Here is a 23958-nt window from a genome sequence, read left to right as displayed (position 1 = left end):
TTCACATTAGGTGGATGTAAATTGGATTCTAATTGAAAGTGAAATGTCTCAGGTGGAGTTAATTCCCTTCTTCTAAATTTAAGTCATTATTATTAATGATAGATTTTGCCCTTTATTAATATAGAAAATTGGCAAAATGCAAAGGATGTCATCAAGCAGCAACAGTCTTCACGTGACACTAGATGCTGTTGATATAGAACAATTCCCAGAAGACAATGACACACACCCTCAATGACACACTTTAACAAACCAATTACCCAATTACACCCCACAAGTAAGAACATGTCCCTTTGCTACATATTATCAAACAATTCATTTTAGAAAGGTAAGTATAGAGAAGACAAAACATTTAATAAGTCATGTTCAACACAACTATGTGTATATAACGACAAGCCAATTTGAAAAGGAGTAATTCAATAATTACTCATATAGGATCAAAATATACAGCGTAGTTTTCAAATATGTTTTGATCTGGAAGAGGATTTCTAAAATGCCTAGCAATCACTGACAAAAGAATGCAGGTACAAAATGAAGCCGGTATCCAATTTCCCACAAGGTATTAAAAAAGAGGGAAACTGATCAGGATGACAAATTTCAAGTAACTGAAGATACCTTAGAAATGTTAACTTCTGGGCTCTTTTCCTAAATGTAATGATGATTACTCTGATATTTGCATTGCATGTAAGACTAGTATAAATTGACATGGTCACCACCTTGAGTGTACAAAAAGAGGGCATTTTCCTTTTTAACTGAATTCCATTTAGCTGCCACACTTTTGGTCAGGGAGGGAAATTTATGCCAAATGAAGGGAGTTGTCATGTCTAGTGAACTCAGTCTTCTTTGTATAACTACTCAGTCTCTCTTGTAAACTAGTCAGGATTCTAACCACCACCATTCTTTCCCCATCTTCCTAGGAGTCTCAAAGACATAACGTTGCATGAAGCTTGGGAAGGGTAGGTGAGAAGGAGAAGATAGCCACTTTATTTTGTCTTCACTGTCCTCTATGGAAGAATAATTTTCTCATCAGGTGTTTATCCTCGTTGAATCTGCTGATGATGACCATGATCTTGCCAGGGCTTCCAAATGATAGATTCAGGACTTTTTCATCCCAACCTCTGAGATTCTTCCAGTTCACCAGACCTCTCTGCTGCTTCTTCTGGCAACTCACCACCCCCCGACCCCCCCACCAAGCTGGCATATGTGTTTGTGAGACTTTCCTTTAGTCTATTACCTAAGTACCTCATGCTATTGCTATTGCACTCTAGATGCCACATTGGACACAGGGACATCTCTCTATGACGTTTGTAGTCTTCCTGACTGCACCCTGGGTAATGAGACCCATACTCACACGGTTCTTTCATCCTTCAAGCGTATTCCAATTACCCTGACACCCTGGCCAGGGCCACTAGCCTTTTCCCAGAGAACCTTGCAGTACATCTCTCTAAATTGCTCTTTCCCACATACAGTTGGATTGTTTACTTCTTTTGGGAGAAAAAAAACTTCTTACGTATTTATGCATTCTTGTCCCTTCCATAATGTATTCATTCAGACCTCTAGGATTTTGCTCCTATTTAAAGCCAATTTCTTAGAATTCTATTCTATGTTTGTATCTTGCCAGTAAAAGCTATGGTTTTAAAGATGTCTATCTATGCTATTAATTTTAAAATATCTACTTAAGCACTCAAAATCCAAGCAATTGATTCTTTATTCTTTCCATACTATGCTTAGCCTGACGGCAGTTCATTTGGAAAGCCTCGGATTCTCCTTGAGAGGAGATGTGGCGAGCAGAAGTAAAAGGATTTGAAAAACCAAGCACATACAGTTTAATATCAAGATATTGCCCCGTTATACCTTAACAGTTTACAAAGCACACGGCCTCTGTATGTGCTGTTGCTTCTGCCTAAAGTGCTCTTGTGCCTTTTTCACCTATGAACTGTTGTTCATCTTCTGGGTCACTTCTGAGGCATTTCCAGCTCCTCCACGGCCAGGTGAAAACAGTGCCACTGCCATACTCTTTCATGAGGGAGTACCCTCGTTCCCTTCATAGTGATTATCACAATTTGTAGTGATAAATTTAGTCTTGTGCCTCCACCCTACTAGACTATATGTCAATGTTCATAGTATGGACCCCTCTTATGATTTGTACACTGCTGAATTTCCAGCACTTACTATAATCCTGGCACATAGTAGGCGGTCAATAAATATTTGTTATAAATGACTATATTATCTTATTGATTCCTATCATAAACTCTGTGACATTAATAAGGCAAATATTACCCCTAATTGAAAATGGAGGACTCTTAGGCTAATTGTATGTGAGACAATATCCATCAGGACACACAGTTTATGTCACAGAACTGGATCCAAACTTTGGTCCTGTGAACCCTGGTCCACTGCTATCCATTGTACCACATTCTTGTCCACTGTCATCTTTAACAATAGTTTGGAATCTGCATTATAAAGAATTCTTAGCAAACACTTGCTTAACAAGGTAAGACTATTTTTAGTAGCAAACAGCAGGATTGTTTCAACGAAAGAAAACAAAAGACATGGTTTAATTTTGAAATGAGAATAATATGTGACCCAAGAGACTATTTTAATTATTAAACTGCATGATCGTTATTAAAATATCACCACCATGGGGTAAGAAATGTTTTCCAAGAGAGAGTCAAAATACCTAGTCTATCTGGAGCTTATTGATAAAATTTTCATACCCAGAATAACAGTTTGTAGTCTTCTTTTTAAGAAAGTAGGAATAGACCCCTATCTAAGGATGCAAATGCAGAAGCTGGCCTGTTTACAGATTGGCTGGCTGACAAGCCCTATAAAATATATAAGGATATTCACAATCGTTAGACAAAAAATGTGCCCAAGTGGTAACTGGTTCTATTCTTAACCTCTCAATTCACTAACTCTACGTTCTCAAAGCTGCAACGTCTCACAAGCACTTAATAAACTTTATTGGTCCAGTTTTGTTCTTTGGAGAGACGCAAGTAATTTCAATTTATAATAATAAATGGCATCTTTTGAAGTTTGATGTTTTATTTTGAGAGTTTGCTAACATTTGTGTAGGGCTGAATATTCCATCACTATATAAGTCTACTTAGCTTATTCTGGATAATTTCCACATTATGTACCCTTTAACACCCTTTTTAAAATGTTTTTATTAGGTTAACATAACTGTTATCATTATATAAAGTATGTTATTTTAAGACATGATTTGTATGATTAATATTTTAAAACAGCTTATTTATCTGGATGTTTTTGGTAGGAAAATGGCGCTCTTTATCCAAAAAAGTGCACTTTGTTATTTCACACAAAGCAAAGCTATGTTACCCAAAAAAAGCTTATGAGATAAGATAAATCATTATTGGCAGGAGTGGAGAGTCATGAATGAAAAGTATTTTTTTTTTTCATTTCTTTCAAAGCTTGGTCTTATTATTTAGAATAAAGCACAGCGAAATAAAATGAGAAGATTCAAAATAATGAATGCAGTAGAGGAGGTCAATCACAATTTCTTATTGTCCTTTCTATACAAGGGAAGAATAGGGGGGAATGAAAGAAATTGTCAAAAGTCAATTACATATTTAACAGATAAAAGAAAATATGAATTTTAAATGCAGGGCAATTATTGTCAAGAGATGTTATTGAAATAAACAGAATTTAAGTTTGCTACTCCTGCTTTAGAAAGCTATATGAAACCAATAGATTTCAATGGCTAGAAATAATATTTTAATTTCTTCATGACAATGTAGAAACAAAGAAGACACATGCATGAAAATAGGAAAGTATGGGGAAACATCTACAAGTAGCTATTATAGATAGATTAAAAAGCACAAGAAATACTAAAATATTGGCCAGAATATTAATTCTCTGTTCAGGAAATAAGAACATGATGGGATGGTTGAGCATGCACGGCATAAAATAATGTGTATAAGCAAGCATAAGTTACAGAATATAATAAATGCAATGGTTACAGAGGTGGGCTTGTGGCAGCTTAGAAACTCATCTTTTTTCTTACAGAAATAATACGTATCTATTGTGAAAATCTGTAAATTACAGAAAAGTGCAAAAAGAAAATAAGAATCACCCATAATTGAGCCCCACAAAAAACTAACTACTGTTACTGTCGTCATCTATATATATTTTAAGTTATTTTATTGAGGTCATATTGGCTTATAACATTGTGTGAATTTTAGGCGTACATTATTATGTTGCAGCTTTTGTATAGACAGCATCGTATTCACCCTCAATAGTCTAGTTTCCATCTGTCATCATACATGTGTGCCTCTTGACCCCTTGGCCCTTCCCCTACCCTGTTTCCCACTGGTAATCACCAAACTGTTCTCCTTTTCCATGTGTTTGTTTGTTTGTTTGAAACTCATCTTTAAAGACATAGGCTCCAGATCCAGAAGGCTTGTGTTCCAAGCCTGTTTCTACCACTGAGAAATTGGGTAATGATAGGCTAGTTACTTAGCCTTAGTTTCCCCATCTAGCCACAAAAACAACACCAGTCTCTACCTCATACAATTGTTGTGAAAACCTAAAAAGTTAATTCTTGGGACAGTGCCTGGCATACAGCAAGCAGTCAAGACATTTTAGTTCTTGTCATCATTTATCTTCACTTTCCTTTGGAAATATCTAAAACAATAATTTGATTTTAGATGGTCAAATACAGATGATAGTTTAGATGTTTTTCATCAATTCTAAAATAGAATTATGTATATGACATTTTAAATAAACAAACCACTGATGTTGTTGACTTACATTAAGAGAGTAAGCATGTCCTCACTGAGACCAATTTAGAACACTGGCATCAGCATTCAGTGTATTAAACTCCTCCATACCCATAATGCTAATATGATTTTTCTTGATTGCCTTATGATAGATTTGAATAAAGACAAAGCTAAGCAGTGATGAGCTGTATTTTTTATTGTTATAATGCTACGATCTATTCTCCAAGACATTACGTTATAGCAATAATGTTATGTTTGTGAAATAAATCCCCATACTGAGAGATAGGCTGATTGATATTTGAAATCCAAAAATCTTAAAATTCTGAAATGTATATAGACATTTGAGGTTGCTAAAGCTTTAATGATGTTGCTGTTGAAGGAAATCCTAAGAAACCCTCCAGTACCTCAGGACCTTAGGATAAATTTCATAAAAAACACTTGAAGGAAAACAATCATTATTGTTGAAAGTACTAAAACTCTCTCTGTCTCCCTTCCTCCATTCATTCTTCCCTCCATCTCCACATACACACATTACCCCCCCCATATATATATATGTATATGTATGTATGTATATATATACATGCTTATGTACACACACACATTCGGGAAGGAATGGGGATAAGTGTTCTTATGAATGATGTTCCTAATGAAGAGGAAAAAGAAGGGAGTGTTAATTTCACATTTTGGCAATCCATGAGCCTTTGCATTGACTACAATTTACCAAAGGCATGGAAGACTGGTAGCAAAAACAAGACAGAGAATAACTCTGGGTGATTCACAACTGGAGGGAAAAATTGGGAGAGTGGGAAGGCTGCCCCTTCAGTTATCACACTGGTTTTCTAAATACTCCTCATACATATATCTTGGAATTAAAATGGCTCTTTAAAGAAGTGAAAGGCTAGCTGAGAGAAGGATAGGGTTGTCTCCATCATTCTTTAATCCCTTTCTCCAGTCTGAGAAAACATAAACCAGTTTAGAGATATATAGAAAATGATGTAATCTCATTCATTTTTTTTTAAAAAGTGATTTATTAGGATGAGGACAACAAAATGTGATAGATGAGAAAAAGAATCCTAAAGGATGAACGCTCAGACTGTTCTGGAGCTAGAACGAATCCTAGAGAGAGGTTATCTAAGCTCCTTATTTATAGATGTAGAAATGGTTACCTAAAGAAGTTAATTCGTAAATAAGGCTGAAAAACTAGTTATTGGCAGATATGGGATTTAAAAAAAAAATAACAAGTCTCAAGATTTAAAATTAAGAGTTTCTTCATGCTGCCTTCTTAATGAAATCACTTTAGGATCTCAAAGCCACTTTATTGTTTCATTGCTCCTGAGTAGATGTGGGAGGTAGATAAGGGAGGAAGCACAGGCATCAGGAACTCCAAAGTAAGATGTAAAAAGGACAGAGTACTCATTCATGGGCAAGAAAATCAACTACCTATCTAAGGGTTGAGTGCACTTTCACTACAGAATCAAGAAGATGGGGAAGAAATTTCAAAATGGTATTTCAATTCAAAACCTACATTCCACTGTATGTCGAACACTGTGCTTGGCTCCAAAGGCAGTGTGCAAGGATGCATAAGATATGCTCTGTTTCCTGCCCCCACAGTGCTCCTAGTCAAGTAAAGAAATGAGACTGATAAGAAAACAAATATACTATAAATTTACAATGAATATAAGAAAATATCCTTTCAACTGCTTTCTTCAATACCCTCCGACTATTCTTTTATTTTATACACCCACCATCTAATTATGATCTTTGTAACCCTAGTAAATAAAGATTTTTACGGTCAATTTAGCCCAATTTTATAGCTGCTTTACATCTCTGTACAACTTTCATGCAGTAGCAGTTTCAAAACCCTTTGACATTGAAATTATTTTCGCCTAAAGGCCAAAGCTGTTTTTTAAAAAAGTAATAGCTGACCCACTCTAGCAACAAGAAAGTTGTAAAGAAACACAGCATAGTGTTGACTTTACAGTAAGAGTTCATAAAGGCTAGCCAGCTGATAGTAAAAACAAAACAATTAGAAAAAAAGTTAGTTGCTCAAGAATTTCAAATTGGAAAAATTCAAGTGGTTCTGATTTTTTAATATATCGGATCCAGGCATTTATAGGTTCAAGGTTTATTTGAATAAATGCACAAAAGATATATACTTTCTAACATCTCTCCAGGGTCATGTGGATTCTTGACCTTATTTATGTATTATCAGACAGACAAAACTCAAAATTCAAAGACTAATGGGTCTAGTATCTTCTACTTGGTTCTAACAGAATTTTGGCATTTCCTGGAGATGCTGCAACCTTGAACACTAGATCCATGTAATCATTCATGGACCAGTGAACACCACCATGAAGATAAGGACAAACCACAAGAGAAATACTTCAAAACAAAGACCTAACCCAGAAGTAAAATTCCAAATTAATCTGACATCCTTCCCTGATCAGATTAGACTCTCCGAGGTAAGCCTGGAACCAAGCCAGTTCCCCCTAATTTTCCAGAGATCCAGGACCTAGCTAGGACTGGATTGGTCTCTGGGGTGTGCAAGCTTCCGACTGAAATCAATAAACTAAATTTCTAAACAAACATTCACTTATATTAAAAACAACTTATTCGGTACAAGTATCAAAAAGCAGACTGTTAAGAGAAAAATAAACTTTCAAATAATATGACCCAAAATGCAAGAATAATATTCCCTGTAAAAACAGTTTAAAAAATGCATAACGAATCATCTTTTTTCCATACTTATGCTTTATATGTAAGCCAAATTGCAATTTCTTCTTCTGCTTTTGGAAATAGAGAATTACTACTCAAAATCAATTTCAAATGATTAAATACACACACACACAAGCATACATACTATTACAAAAGAATCTAGCAACCAAAATTTCCTCTGATTCATCATAACATTTCTCCTAATTATCTATTTTCTTTACATTACTTATAAAGATATTTTATATTTCTGCAAATTATGATATAATTATTTTTAGAGCAACTGCTAGGAAGAGAAAGTTTTCCAAAGCTTCATCAGCTCAACTATCTCAACCTAAGATAATTAATTCAATACATTCATCATGTAAATTATTTTTTAATCTACCATTAGAACAACTTGAATTAAGGAAGAGCAGCAGAATTGTATCATTTTCAGGTATTTTAAGTTCAGAAGTATATGCAACTTAAAAATTGAGAACAATAACACTGCTAAGAACAGATTCAATTTTGGAAGTTAAATACTTTATTACATGTATATAAAAAACACCCAACAACATTCTTTTAGCCATTTTTGCTTGGTGCAAAATTTCCTAAGCAATTAGAAACATTTAAAGGAAAACAAAGTTGGAACAAAGAAAATGACTTACACAAGACAACATAACCTCAGTAGGGAATTTGGTGTTCAGCCTAAAAAAATTTTAATTGCTTTCCTAATTAAAAATCATCATCATAAAAAATTAACCACTAAATCTAATTTCCTATTAAGTATAGTTTTACATCATTTTTATTAAAAACATGTTTTATTCTATTTTCCAACTAAATTAAATGGCAAATAGTAGTTGTTTTTAATTACTGGTTTATATGCTTTAATAACTACTTGAAACTATCCTATTCAGCTATATTAGATGCAATTTTGGTCACAGATATACTTTTACTAAAATTGTATTCACATATACACAGAGCAGTAAAAGAGTATTTTGTGTGTGTGTTTCTAAATTAAAGCCAATGTGGACAATATTCACATAGATAAGACCGCAAACAGACTGTAAAATTTTTTAGACTAGTAGGGGGGTGTTTTAAAAAGTGAAATAGCGCTTGTCATAACTTGTTATAAACAGTGGTACACAGCAATGGTCATAACTAAGAAAACAGTGTTAACTGAAGTCCATACAAATTTGCACATCAATAGTCTCTCAGAAGGTAATTTAGAAGGTAACACACCGAAAACAGCATTTTAACATGAACTACACCCACATGACTCAGTACCCCTTAGACTGTACTCATCTCGACACTCCAGCACTGCCAGGTAGAAGTGTGAGGAGTATCATCCAAAGTATGGTCTGGAATCTTGGCTCCACACATTTTCCCACATGATTGTCTTCGTCATAGGTGGGCCCTATGAATCTGTATCTTTTTTATAAATTCCCCAGGTAGGAGTCTATGCTGCCAGCTCAGCATATAATCTAAATTAGGACAGAAGAGAAAATGAAACTCCCACTACCATATCTCATTGCCAACTTATTTATCTCAAAACTAAATCACCATTTTTAAACTTACTCCATTCTCTGTTTACACTCAGAACAGGGCTACGGTCATTTTCCAAGTGTACAAATCAAGATATACATGATATACATGCACGTGCCTCATTGTTCTGAAACAGAAACACATTCCAATTTCAAAAACATTTTGCTTTCATATTCTTCATGTTCTATTTTAAGTTATTTTAAAATTTGAACTATTAGGTTGAACCCATATGGCGATTTCTAAACAAGCACTCACTTATATTAAAAACAACTTATGCAGTACAAGTATCAAAGAGCAGAATGTTAACTTAAGAGGAAAGTAAACTTTCAAATAATATGACCTGAAATGCAAGAATAATATTCCCTATAAAAACACTTTAAAAAATGCATAACTAAGCATCTTACCACTTACCCTTGCCTAAGTACATGTAAGTCCCCAAGAAAGATACTTTTTAGAATTTTCTTTCTGAATGGGACATTTGCCTCCTTTTGGCCACCTAGGCCCTAAACATGCTTCTTATTTTGGGTGAATGCTATGTCATATTAGTCCCAGGGGGAGGCAAAGATCCCCCCGTACAGAAGCCAAAGGGGCTCAGAGAATCTTGGAAAAATATTTAACACAGGGATGTTTCTTCAATGGACTTCTTAACGCCACCTCTTTCCAAACCAGTAAACTATGGATTATGACATGGGAAAAGTGTTTTAGGCTAATACGTTATCATACAAAATATCTCTGTGTCCCTGGAAGCAGGAATCTAACTTTAGATTCTAGATGGGACATTCTAGTCCTAGCTTTGAAGGACTGAGTGGACATCAGTGGGATTCAATTTTTTTTTTCCCAAAGAGATTCAAAACAAGATAATTTTCTAAGTTTTGGAAACTGTCTTCTAACCTTTTGATCCTGAGAGCCACAACAGTTTAAAGGGAATGTTATGATTTTACTCAAAGGTAAGCAATTCAAATAATCAGAATACAGAATACTTACCGATTATATAATTAGCCTATAACATATTTATAACATATAAATTATTATGTAATTTTTACTATTGATATTTATGGTAAAAAAAATTTACCTGTTCTTAGTAGAGAAGGCGAAGTTCTTCAAAGTTTATTATAATTAAGCATGATTTTGTAAGCTCTGTCTATATATACACACTGTGGTTTAACATGGGCATGCGGGCTAGCCACTAAATTCCAATTCAATTTTTTTTCCTGTTTATCAAATATGGTCAGACCAATTGAAGTATACCAAAATATTTCTAGATTACAAATACTATCTGGAAAGGGGGAGACTGAAGTTCTGGAAGATTAACTATGTATGTCTAAATGTTGCCTTGAATATACGTTTTAAAGCTGAAGTAAATGTAGATGAACTCTTTCAGGGAATTCTTAACTCACAAATTGTTTTCCCTCTTTTCTTGTTTCTATTGATTACCACAACCCTTTGCCTGGCACACAGAACACTGTTTGTTAAGGTTTCAATGTATAAACAAGCCATTGTTTAACACATTAACGAAGTACCAAATACTGTAAAAAAAAAAAACTATGCTTAAAGAAATCTCCACATTACTCCATTAAGTTGAGAGACAATCAAGGGATATTGAACACACTCTCCTAACAGTAATTTATCCTGTGATGTCACAGCCAAAATCAGACAATGAGAGTTAGAGGGAAATGTATACTTTTTTTCTCTTTGTAATACCTTACTTTTAAAGCTGATTAAGCTAATGTGTAGAGAGTTGAGAGTATGTCTCAACTTACTCTTGTATTCCTATAATCTTCAAAAAAAAGGGGAAATTATAACAATTTTTGTGGTTTAAGAATATAGAAATCCTTTGCTGTTATTTAATAATCTTTTTGAGTTTAATGAAGTATAAATATTCCCTTACAAAAATATCAATAGTTTAAAATACAGTATTAACTCAGAAAAGCAATTAAAATGGTTCTTAGAAAAGTATTACTCGATCAAATGAAGTTGAATCTCTAGTTGAACTGAAACTTTGTCTGTTTCCAACTCTGACACTTTTCTTTTGCCAGACATCCTTTAATAATTTCAGATAAGAAAAAACAGATCAGCTATTTTTAGAATGTATAAATTCAGAATAAAGTAAATAATTAAGAAAAAAAGAATACCTTTTTGAGCTAATCCATACTCCCACAAATTTCTAGTATCTGAGATTCAAAGACAGAAGCCTAAGTGACAACATTTCTTCTTATAATCCATTTAAATGGATGGCGGAACAAGAACACTTAACAAACTGAGGAACATTCGAGAACAGAGCACCTTTAAGCTTTTTGATCCAGGAATATTTTTGGGAATTCTGTAGACCACAGCCACTACATAGCAAAGCCTCTTTCACAATAAGCTCCTTATATTCCACAGCAGCTTCCAGGACCTCATGCTTTTATGAGTAAATGGAATGATTATACAACCTTTAAATGAGTTTACCCTGAAGGCATTATTTTAAGTCTGCAAAAAAGTTTTAAATAGCCCAGTATATTTTACTCAAAAATAGGTGGATGTGGTCAAAAGGTACAAACTTCCACTTATAAAATAAATAAGTCCTGCAGATATAATGTGTGGCATGTGACTATAGTTAATAAATACCGTATTATATACTTTAAAGTTGCTAAGAAAGTAGATCTTAAAAGTTCTCTTCATAAGAAAAAAAATTTGTAACAGTGTGTGATGATGGATGTTAACTATACTTACTGCGGTGATCATTTTGCCACATATACATGTATCAAGTCAAGTACACCTGAAACTAATATAACGTTATATGTCAATTAGATGTCAATTTTTTTAAATGAGGGTAAAATATATCCTATGCAAAGATTCAGAGTTTCTGTGCATTTTTCTAACTTTATGTTTTTATTGAGTTAGGTAAGCATTATACACTTAAATTAAGAAACAGAAGCTAAATATTATACATCAATCTTGAAGCATTCTTCTCTTTTCTAAATTCTTCATTCCAATTTGTGTTTTCTTGGCCTTTACCCAACTGTCTAGTCTGGGGGCAAGACATTTCCCTTCTTTTCCTCCCTTTCTCCTACATGTATAAAATACGTATATCTCCAAAATGGTGTATAGTTCATATTCTTTCTTTCCTTTGGTATTGAATAGATTGAAAATTTTCTATAACCACAATGAGATGAAAACTGATTGAAAGTTTTTTACTCTGCATTTTATATGGTTTCCAATAAATACACTGTTATTCCTACCCGTGTTATAATCATCGGGAAGGATTCCTAAATATCACAATATGTTACTTCAATTCCTTTACAACAAGATCTTAAATTAATTACTTAATGTTAATGAAAACAGAACGTTTTAATTTGACTTTAAAAAATTTTAGATTGTTCATGTCTTACAACTATTAAATTGAGCTAATACCCGTTGCCAGTCTTCCTCTTTTTGCTGAGGAAGATTGTCCCTGAGCTAATATCTGTGACTATCTTCTTCTATTTTGTATGTGGTATGCTGCCTCAGCATGGCTCGATGAGCGGTGCATAGGTCCATGCACAGGAACTGAACCCATGAACCCTGGGCAGCTGAAGCAGAGAACGCAAACGTAACCACTACTCCAGTAGGCTAGGCCCATCACAAGCTTTAAATTGCGTGCTGCTTTGAATAGCGTGATGAAATCTTGCGCCCTCCTACTCTGTCCTGCTGGGGATGTGAATCATCCCTTTGTCCAGCATATCCACACTGTATATACCACCTGCCCATTAATCACTAAGTAGCCCCCTCGGTGATCAAATCAACTGCCATGGTATCGCAGTGCTTCTATTTAAATAAACTTTATTTTACTTAATAATGGCCCCAAAGTGCAAGAGTAGAGATGCTGGCAATTCAGATCTGCCATAGAGAAGCCGGAAAGTGCTTCCTTTAAGTGAAAAGGTGAAAGTTCTTGACTTAATAAGGAAAGAAAAAAAATCATATGCTGAGGTTGCTAAAACCTACAGTAACTTTTATTACAGTTGCTGTTATAATTGTTCTATTTTATTATTAGTTATTGTTGTTAATTTTTTACCATGCCTAATTTATAAGTTAAACTTTATCATAGGTAGGTATGTATGTATAGGAAAATACATAGCATATGTAGAATTTGGCACTATTCGTGGTTTCTAGTATCCACTAGGGGTCTTGGAACTTATCCCCTGAAGACAAGGGGAGACCACTATATGCACATGTGTTTGTGTACATGTGTGTGTAAGTACAAAGAAAAATAGGGGATGATACATTGGTTTGTCACTATGGGTTACCTAGGTGAGTGCTGTTGTCGGGGGAAAGGAGAAAGAAAAGGAAGCACAAAAAATATGTAATACTGATGTGACAAATCACAGTTATGGTGAAAAGTTGTAATTTAATCATTTAAATAATAGAGTATTTAAGACCTATCTCAAATGGAGCAACTGAAAGGAAAAGCAAAAGCATAGGAAGATACATTAATTGATATAGTGTCTGCATTCTAGAAAAGGAACAGCTAATAAATAAGAAAAATAATACAGTTTCATACAGTGATAATTCATCTTAAGAATGTTAAACTTTAGGTAATGGATGGGGGAGATAGTCCTGAGCTCAGGAAAGACATCAAGGCTTGGAGAAGTAAATACGGAATTCATTATGGTACAGATGGTATGGAAAACCACATGATGTGACGTGATCATCTAGAGAAAGAGTGTAGAGGAAGAGAGAAATAAGAGTTGCATTGTAGAGCATTCCAACATCTATAGAATGGGATATGGAAAAGGAAGTCACAGAGATGACTGAGACAGAGACCCTCCAGAAAACAAAGGGTGTGTTGTCCTTTAATGTTAGTGTTGAGGGAGATGAGGAATAAGCTCTGACCAATGAATTCGGCAATACAAAGACTGCTGGTGATGTCCACAAGAGCAAGTGAAGTGGAGTGGTGAGGATGACAGCCTACCTGAGATGAGTCAAAAAGAGTATAGGTGAGGAAGTGGAGATGATGGACAACTCTTTCAATGAGTTTTGAGGTACAGTATGTGACAGGAGTCATGCAGAGAAATGGAGCAATGAATGGAGGGGCACAATGGAACCAATGGAGGCTTTCTAAAGAGGATATTTATTACAACATCTTTGTATGCTGATCCTGGGGAAAATCTATGATGCAGGAGAAAGAAGAGATAATTGCATGAGAAAATTCAATGAGGAGTGTGAGGAAAAGGCATTTAACCTGTAAGGGAAGGCTTAGGATTAGGTTGGAGAAGGAACAACTAGATAGATCCTTATTGAGGCATACTTCAATATATTATAAGAAAGTGCTTTCTTTTAAGAGTAAGTAATATTTGAAGTTATTCCACTGCATTTTATTAAAATCACTATAGATTTTTATCCCATCTGCTGTACCCTAGCTAAAGATCCACAACTGGCAACTTCAAACAAGAAAACCATGAATTTGCATCATGAGAGACATCTTCTTGCCATTTACATTCTCCAAAATTATAGACTAAAAAAGATGATGACATAAACAGGCAAAATATGTGAACAAATATTAATAGAGTATACACACACATATATACGCATCTATATAACTGTATATGTATATATATTGTTATTTTTCAATCCTGGTGCTATGCAATTTCCACTGACAAAATCAAAATCTGAAGATGTCTACTCATATTTTAGAAGAAAAAAGATAATTTACATCTAATTCAGAAGAACTTCATTCTTAGAAATTTCCCAAATAAATGTCTTCTCTACTGCAGTAGTTACTCTGCTATGTTGTGAGTAAGATAAGATTTTAAAATCACTGATCGAAGCACTCCCCCTTCCTCGTACTCATGCCAACAAGGACACCAGCATCTTTCAGACTCATCTGAAGTATGAGAAAAAATCTCCATGCTTTTTTTTGGATTTTTGTATGCTTAAAACCAGGGATTTCTTAAACCTTGACAACACAAGCAGAATACTAATAGCAGATAGAAATGTGGCAATCTTTTGCAACCAGTTTTTAATATGAAGCAAGGAAAGAGTTTTATTTCCCCACCTACACCCAGGTAGGCACAAAACAATACTGTAGTCAAAAAGTTTATGTAAACCTGGTTAATCACAGAAATAATAAACTAATGTTGAATAAAATTGGCCCATTTCTTTCTACTTATAATCCTTAATTTTCATTCACAATTACCCAGGAAAGGTACATCTACTTGCATACATAGTTTTATACTTAGAAAAACAAAAATCTACAAAGATAGTTTTTAAAGACCCCTGAAAATATTCGACCTAAAGCATTTCGACCTAAAACTTTCTCTGCATATCCAGTTTTCTTCGTATCAAGAACAACGGGATGATTCAGGAATCTTCAATGGACCAAGAATAAGAAGAGACCATGATCTCTCTTTCCTTTACAGGTGAATAAAATAGCTCAAAATCCCAGCAAAAATCTTCTTATTCAGCAAAACCACTTTGGTAAAACTGCTTTTATATCAACTTCGTTTTGAGTTACAATTTTGTCTTTTAGTAAAAGAAAAACATCTAAATTATTCTTTTGATCATATTTAAACTCTTAATTCAGACAGAGGAATGATGGTCCAAGCAACCAAAGCTAGAGAAACACTATCAAAGAGACCCAAACTACATTGATACAACATGTTTCAAGTTCAGGGAGCAAAACATGGGCAAGCTTGGCTTTTTATAACTAACATTTGTTTATAAATCAGCCCATAACCCAAGTTTTGAGCAAGTACTTGAACCCCAACAATAATGGAGATGTAACCTGAGTAGATAGAAAAAGTCCCCACAGAAACAAACAAAAATTGACACAAGAGTAAGAGGTGGTTGTTGTTTTAATAAATTCTGACTCCGATTTTTGGTGTTTTGTTTTGTTTATTTGTTTGTTTGTTCAATTTGAAAGTCTTACCATCTTGCTGACCATGAAGAGCCTGGGGACTCTGCATTCTTTCCTCAAGATTGGAGCTGAGATCGGAGTTCACAGCGGACATCCGTGTTGAATCACTCATATCAAATTCATCACTTTCTATTGAACTTTCATCCTGAAAATGGTTTTAAAATATCATAAAGCATCATAAAATACAACACACTCAAATAGTGACCGTTTTATCTATAAGGTCAGTTAGAGTTTAGCCAGTAAGCAAGCTTTTACAGAACTTGGTAAAATACATTGCACATTAATTGATACATGAAATAATAAATAATGGCATGATTTCTCCCTTTAAGGAATTTCAAGACTTGTGAAGATTCAAACAATGTATCTATGTACAGGAAGATTTAAAAGGTAAAATTATGTGCCTAGGGAGAATATCATTGGGGAATTATCCTTAACAATGAAAGAATGGATTTTTTTTAATTAGTAAAAAATTTCCTAAAAGAGTCAATTACAAACATAGCATAAAGAGAAATACACATTTTGACTTTAAAAATAAGTGACCTAATAAAATATTATAAGCAAAGTCTTACAATACAATAAGAAAACCTTAATCAAAAAATTTTCATTGGTAAACAGAACGGATTCTAATAATAGACAAACTTACATCGCTGGGTTCAAAGTCCACATTTATTGCAGAGCAAGGTAATTTTAGTACACCCTTTCTTTCCTTACAAGTAAATGTGAACTTCACTGCAACCACAAAAAGGAATTCTAGGTAAAATTGTGCAAGATCCATTTACCGAAAGCCAGATCACCAAATGGCTAAATTACCAAAAGGCCAATTTTCCAAATGGCCAATTCATCAAAATCTGTCAAATATCAACCTAAACCAAATCTAAGATATTTTGCTGTCGTCATTTCACTGTAGCAAACTCCTTTTGGAAAACTGATTTTCAGAGAAATAGTGTGTTATGCAGGCAGAAAGTCTTGAGAAACCTGTGTAAAATATTGTAAATATTTAATCGAAATCACCAGGTTTAGTCAAAACCACTTAATTTGTAAATGTTTGATCTGAGAGTTTAACATTAATATAATAATTAGCAGTAGCAGTAGTGGTAGCACCATTATTTATGGTGCAGACATTGTTCTTTATTTATTCACTCACTTCATCTTCATCTTAACCTATGAGTTAGGTACCAGGATCCATCCAATTTTACAGATTGAGAAATTGAGGCACAGAGCTGTAAGTGATTTATCCCACTATTATATACCAGAACTGGGATTCATATGAAGTCACCCAGGCTTGAGAAAATAGCTGTTCATTAATTCAGAAGGAAATGCCACCCTGTGAGCCTTCTGGGCAATCAGCCACAAAGATTTCTCCCGGTGGCATGCCTTCTCTCTTGGTACGCTAGGTTTTCTCCAATTCTAAATTCTAAGACAATTCAAAGCATCTGAAATAAATATATATGTTAAAAAGAGAAAAAACAGAATTCAATGTGCACATCAATGAGCACCACATACATACTAATTTATGCACACATAGCTCAACGACAGAGATATCCAGCACGTATACTACACACAGTGTCTGTGACATCATAGTATTTTAGTGCACATTCTTTAGAACCAGACTGCCCAGTTCAGATCCGTGCTCTGTCACTTATCAGATGTGTTACTTCAAGCAAGTTACCCAACCTTTCTGTGTCTCAATTTCCTCATTTATAAAATGGGAATAATAATGGTATCAGTCTCATGGGGCCAAATAAGGATTGAGGGGGTATAATATATTTAAAGTAGTTAGAACAATATCAGATACATAATAAGCATGGAACTGTTTGATACTGTTATGTAGAATATATAACAAATTCTAGAGTAAATAATGTTTCATATTTATTATATTATATGAAACATACACAAAATAAATTTAAATATAATAATAAAGATGAACATGTGTTTATAAAGCAGCTGTGTATTCTACATAAACATAGTCTTTATAATAAGCATTTATTATATATACTACAAATAGCTAACTGTATGTAATCTAGTAAAATAATGTTTCCATAGTGTGTGCATATATACAACCATCTGAGATACATACATGTGTGTGCATATAAAACTTGCGTATATGAGAATATTTGTGTGTGTGTTCAAGGAAAAGGTAGATACAAAGAGCCAGATCACAGTCTCCATGCCATGGAATGGTTCTAGAAACTACTATAGCACATTATGGATAATCAATACACATTTTATGACCACTCTTGTAAGCATACTTTTTAAGGAATTTGGACAAGAAATTAAAATGGTTATGTAACCAAATGGACTTGTCCTGTATTTGTTTTGTATTTTTATTTTTTTTAAATCACCATTTTAAAGTATTTATCACAAGTCGCTTAATGATTGTGACTATTTTAAATATTTTCCTCTATGATTTCCTATGAAAGACAATTTACTTTTCATAATTCTACTCCTCATTAGAATATGAATTATCCAATTGCTTACATTTATAAAGGGCTTTAATGAAATTAAGTGCATGCATTCCTACTGTAAGTTCTATTCTAATTATTAACTGATTAAATTATCTTTTAATAAAAAATGGTGCAAGTGTATAAAATGTAATACTGTAATTTTTTATTATCAACAGAGAGATAATGCTAATCACCATAGGAAGAAATTACTGAAGATTTCTAAGGGTAAAGAATCAGAAAACTCGATGGATATGATATTAACTATTTTATTCATGATCATCTTTAGGTCATTCCTCTAAATCCTTCCCTGGAGGAGTATTTTGTTTTGTATGACAACCAGGAAAAGAATCTCCACATCCTACAATGTGAGCTTATTCCTATGTTACTAAAATCTCGTTATAATGAAAGCCATGGCAAACCCCCATAGAATTCTGCTTCCTTGAAACTTACTTTTTACTAATTATAACAAATATTTTACTGTAAAAAATAATTTTCTTCCCAGTCTTCTCCCTTTTAAAAATCACATTTAGTACTTTTTAAAAAACTTTATTACTGAGATTTTATTTCTATTTTGAGAAGTTTCTGGGAATTCACATTTTTAACCTGTTCCATATTTCATTTTAGTTTTCAAATTCAGGTTTTACCTCTAAAGAGTCCCTACCATATATCTCCTGATTTCCATTGCTATTGTCCTGATCAGTTTAAGATCTCATTTTCTCATATCCTGAAGGACATAATAGGAGTGTGTCCTAATTATCCACCCGCCTCCAGTTTCTTCTCATCAGTCCTGTTCATCAACTACCGCCAAATTAATCTTCCCATTTCAGAACATGCTACTTCTCTACTCACAAGTTTGAAGTTATATCCAAGTCAATACAACTAGCATGTAAGCTATTCAGTCAAATATTTAGGGTTTTCCATGAGACTGCTTGAATATCACTCCCACCACCAATCTCATCTTTGTGCTGTTTTTCACTGACCTTATGCTCAAATCAACTTAAAACCTATATTATTAGCCTTTCTATGAAATGCACCTCCTCAAACCTTAATGTGCCTGAGTGTAGATCTTGTTAAAAACTCAGATCACCCGTTCCCACACATCGGATTTAGAATTAGAATCTTGGGGTGGGAGTCCTGCAACATGCAGTTCAGTAAGCTCCACAGTGTCTCTAATGCTGGTTATTTAGTCAGTCCCTTTAAGAAAACATTCTGCAGTGATGAAATTGTTCTATAATAGTCCCTATTCAGTAAGGTGACCACCAGCCTCACTTGGCTATTGAGCACTTGAGATGTGATTAGAGCAACTAAAGAACGGAAAATTTAATTTTAGTCAATTTGAATTAATTTTTAACTAAATTTAAATATCCACATGTGGCTAGTGGCTACTATATTGGACAGTGCAGATTTGACAATTCCTCACTATCGGATCTTGAAAATATTTTAAATCATTCACTATTAGCTATGCAATAAAAATCCTAATATATAAATTGTTTCATACATCACATTCCTTAGTATAAATTTCTAGTCAAAGCATATAAATAACTTTTAAAAGTTTTAATAATTATTGCCAAACTCTCCTGCAGAAAGTTTGTTCCAGTTTAAATGCTCATCAACAGTTTATAAGAAAGTCAGTTGATCTTAAATTGGATACAATATTTTGTAATCCTAAAAAGATTCCTATTCCTGGCCTTCTTTATTTCTCTTAATAGCATTTAGCATCTTATATACACACTTTCATTATTTACTACCTTTATTGTCTGTTCCCCCCCGCCCACTGGAAGATCAGCTTAACAAAGGCAAGATTTTTGTCAATTTATTCACTGTTTAATTCCATTATCTATAAAAGTGCCAGTTACATAGAAGGCACCCAATAAATACTGGTTGAACTAATTGAATTAACACATTAAAATCCAGATATGACAATTTGAATTCCTAATCACAAAGGAATATCTTACTTGAATTCCATTTTAACCATGAATTCCCTTACTTGCCCTCTCATCTTTCAATAATCACAATTTCTAAAATTCTGTAAATAATCTAAGTAGACATTTATCTGAATATGTTTAAGGCAATGCACATCCAATTTAGTATTCTCAAAACGTAAGGATAAGAGTTATTTTCCTAACCCAGTTATATATTTTAAAGGATCTATTTCCTTTGTGCGAAATACGTATGATTTTTTAGAAGCCAGAAAGATTCAGCATATGTGGGCTATGTTGTTGGCACAAAGTTGATCTTCTTACTTTTTGGCCTAGAAATAAACATCTATATCTAAATGAGCTTCTTACAAATAATTTGACAGGTCTAACTAGTTTTATGAGGTTTTGTAAAATCTTTTTTCCAATTATGTAATGAATCAGGGGAATAATTTTTCCATTCTCAGGAATGGATAGACATTAACATTTTGTAATTGTCTTTCATGTCTTTAACTCAACAATTTTATTACTATTTATTTAATCATTTATATGTAGCCATCTGGTAATATGGAACCTGACACTGCCACTGCACTAATACAGATCTTCTTACAGACTGTACCCTTAATAAAGTCTTTCGAGATAAAACAATTTTATAAACATAGTTTTGAGATTAAACCTGCTCAAATAAAGAGAGAAACAAAAAATTTGATTTGAGTTTTATAAAGTTAGCTCAACAAAGTAATTTTAAAGAATTTAATAATACTTCAACAAATAATGCTATATTTTAAAAATAAATATTTAACCATATTTCCTGTTCTAGAGAAATTTCAAGAAAGAGAGAATTTATTAGCCTGAGAAACTATCCCTAACAGAGATAATCTGAATATGTCTATCGATTAATGTCTACTAACTAGTTAACAAGGATTTACTAAACTCTTATTGTTATAAGCCTTTGAGAGAATATACACAGGTTACATGTGTAACTTGGTTCCTGCCTTTGGGATAATTCAACTAAACTGGGGAGTTAATTAGTATCCTAGAGAAAAATATTCAAAAAATGTGCATTTTATGTCTAATAAATGCCAGCAAACACATTGCTAGATTCTTATTATACAAATTAAATGGAATAATTTGAAACATCAAAACACTTCTAATTAAGAAGAATCACCACAAATTATCTCTAGAAAATGCAGAGAAGTAGACAAATATACAGAATATCAGTTAACCATTATTTATAACCAATAATGAAAAATAACCTTAAAATATAGACAAGATTTGGACGGTAGAGAAATGATTATACTCGAAATACCTATTAAATTGATTTTTCTGATTTCTAGGGAAAAACAGTCATAATACTAAAGGCTTGGATACTTTCCTTGGATACTCATTCATTTGTCATACTTTCTCCTGAACTTTCTAGTACTTTACCAAACCTAGCTCGATGGTGGTCAGCTAAGGAAAATGAATCTTTCTTGGGAATGAACAAATTCCCACATAGCACTAAGATGTATGTGCTAAGACAGGGAATCTCTATCAAGGACTAGAAGTTTCTGCCTGTTTCTCCATCTGTGCAATCCTAGTGACATCCCTTTCATTAAAAAATAAATTACCCTTTTCAAAATGCCGTCATGCTTAACGCGATAGTCATGGTTATCAAACTTCATTCTGACATGTAAGCGATACAAACATAGATATTTCCATTTTACCTCATCTTGCTGTGAGTTCAACAGCTGCAGTTTCATGTGCTTCATATAGGCCATGGTAATTGGCATGTTGTAATCAATCATGCTGGTCACCAAAGTGGGAGGTTTTCCATTATCTGTAATAAAATATTTTTAATGGGTAATGAAAGTGATACTGCATTCTACCTATAATTTCAGAATGATCCAATTTGGTCAAATTGAAATAAGATTCTAGATACCGAGTGTTTAGGAGATTGGTAGCATCGTAGAAGGATTGTAGAGAAAAATAACTGGTAAAGTTCTACAAAGGTGTATGGGCATGAATGAGCCCTATGGAAAAATTAGTTATTTCTAACTAGAGGGGAGCTTTTTGACATCATGGTAATAATGAGTGAAGCTACCATAGTGATAAAATACAATTATTTGTAGTTTTGTATTTTTCTCCTTTGCTGCACACTTATTTTCTATATGCACTACTTGAACGCAAAAGGAAATTATCTTTTCTTTTTCTTTTTATTTTGTGCTAGTCTATTCATCCTTCAACACATGGGAATGGGATAGCCTAAATGTATCTTTGAGATTAATTTGATCTCTGAGAGAAATTCATAGAAATGGAAAATAATCTAGATAATTCTTGATGAAAGCTAAAGCCACTCAATTTTTATGTAAGAATTTCAGTGATGGAACTCCATACTATTCATCACTTTCAGAAATAAGGAGTTGGTAGATTTATAAGGACACTTGATAGAACATCAATTTCCTTGCTGAATGTATCTAAAATACCATGAAATACACATGATAAATGAAAATTAAAACATTATCACAGGAAAAAATGTTATTTGCCACAGTCAAAACTGTCTTTCTTCTAAGCACGGACACTGAATTACTCTGTAAGTGGATACTCAAAATTCACTGCCTGCTACTTGAATAAGTGAGATGATCTGACTTGTTGAACTGTTTCAGTCTACTGCATTTTTATAAAAATGTGAGATATAAATTGCCATTATGAATAAAATTACTTTAAATCTCACTATTTGACACTGCGGCTACCTTTATGATCTGTTCCATCTGGGTTTAAATGCATTCTTTTCTGGCACTCTGAGCAGCTCATTAGAAATCGTGTCACCGCTTCTCTTGGTAGGAAGGCATAGCTCTCTGAAATCTGAAATGATTCACAAAACAGAGGTGTTATTATAGAAGCTGACTGGGCATGATTTAACAGAAATGATCATTGTATTTCCAAATAAGACGCATTATTCCATAATGGCAGGAAGCACAATGAAAGCATGCATTGCATACCATGCATCATTTCAAGAAATATCTATCCAACTTGATTGCATGTCTCTTAATACAGCTAATAACGCAATGTGGAGAAAAAAATCAACCACATCTGGATGGATATCTGTTTATATTTCTGCATTTCTTTTAGGAAAAGTAATCACAGTGTACAGATATTCTAGTGACTTTTCCATATTAAAAATTGCCAACATTGTTTTTTAAACTTACTGCCAGCACTACCAAAATTTTATCCAATTTTACAAAAATTTTTAAAATTTAGCCCCAAGGAAAAACAATAAACTTTGGATTTTGCATTAATGAGCATTTCTTCATTATTGCTTTTCAAAAAAATTTTTAAGTGAAAATAAAAGATACTTCTAAGAGAACTCATGTATGTATCTACTGCAGTGAACCATCCCTTCCACAGAAAATGACACACCTGGAAATGCACTTCGGCCACCTACTTCATTTGTTATTTCATGTCAGTTTTTCCTAATTTATGTCCATAATAACTCACATTGTCAGAGCAAGCTTTCCCCACACCCTCAACAGAGCTCCTACTTTCAGAACCATCATCTAGAATCAAGTTAGAAATCAATACTCCTGTCAGTGATATTTTAAACATTAACTTTTCAAAAGCCAGGGTATTTCTCTCATCAAAGTAAATAATTTCTGAAATGAAACTGATAAGATTGTTAAATATCTCTAAATAAAAGCTGACACTGACTCAGACAGGGCTGCTAAAAAGTCTGATGTCGCGTATTAGTTTTCCACTGTAGCGCTAACACTGGT

General features: G+C 33.6%; 1 protein-coding gene across 1 annotated transcript in view; it reads right to left on the bottom strand.

Annotated features, from left to right (window-relative positions):
- The window catches only part of NOL4 (nucleolar protein 4), a 350767-nt gene that overhangs the window by 223713 nt on the left and 103096 nt on the right, over nucleotides 1-23958 (bottom strand). The window contains exons 3-5 of the mRNA XM_046671078.1: nucleotides 22939-23050; nucleotides 21913-22025; nucleotides 15859-15991 (exon numbers count right to left, since the gene is read on the bottom strand). Coding sequence (XP_046527034.1) covers nucleotides 15859-15991; nucleotides 21913-22025; nucleotides 22939-23050 — 358 coding nt within the window. The remainder of the gene's footprint in view (nucleotides 1-15858; nucleotides 15992-21912; nucleotides 22026-22938; nucleotides 23051-23958) is intronic.

Source organism: Equus quagga, chromosome 9 (genome assembly GCF_021613505.1).
Source record: "Equus quagga isolate Etosha38 chromosome 9, UCLA_HA_Equagga_1.0, whole genome shotgun sequence".
NCBI lineage: Eukaryota > Metazoa > Chordata > Mammalia > Perissodactyla > Equidae > Equus > Equus quagga.
This window is presented reverse-complemented; position numbering and strand designations above follow the sequence as displayed.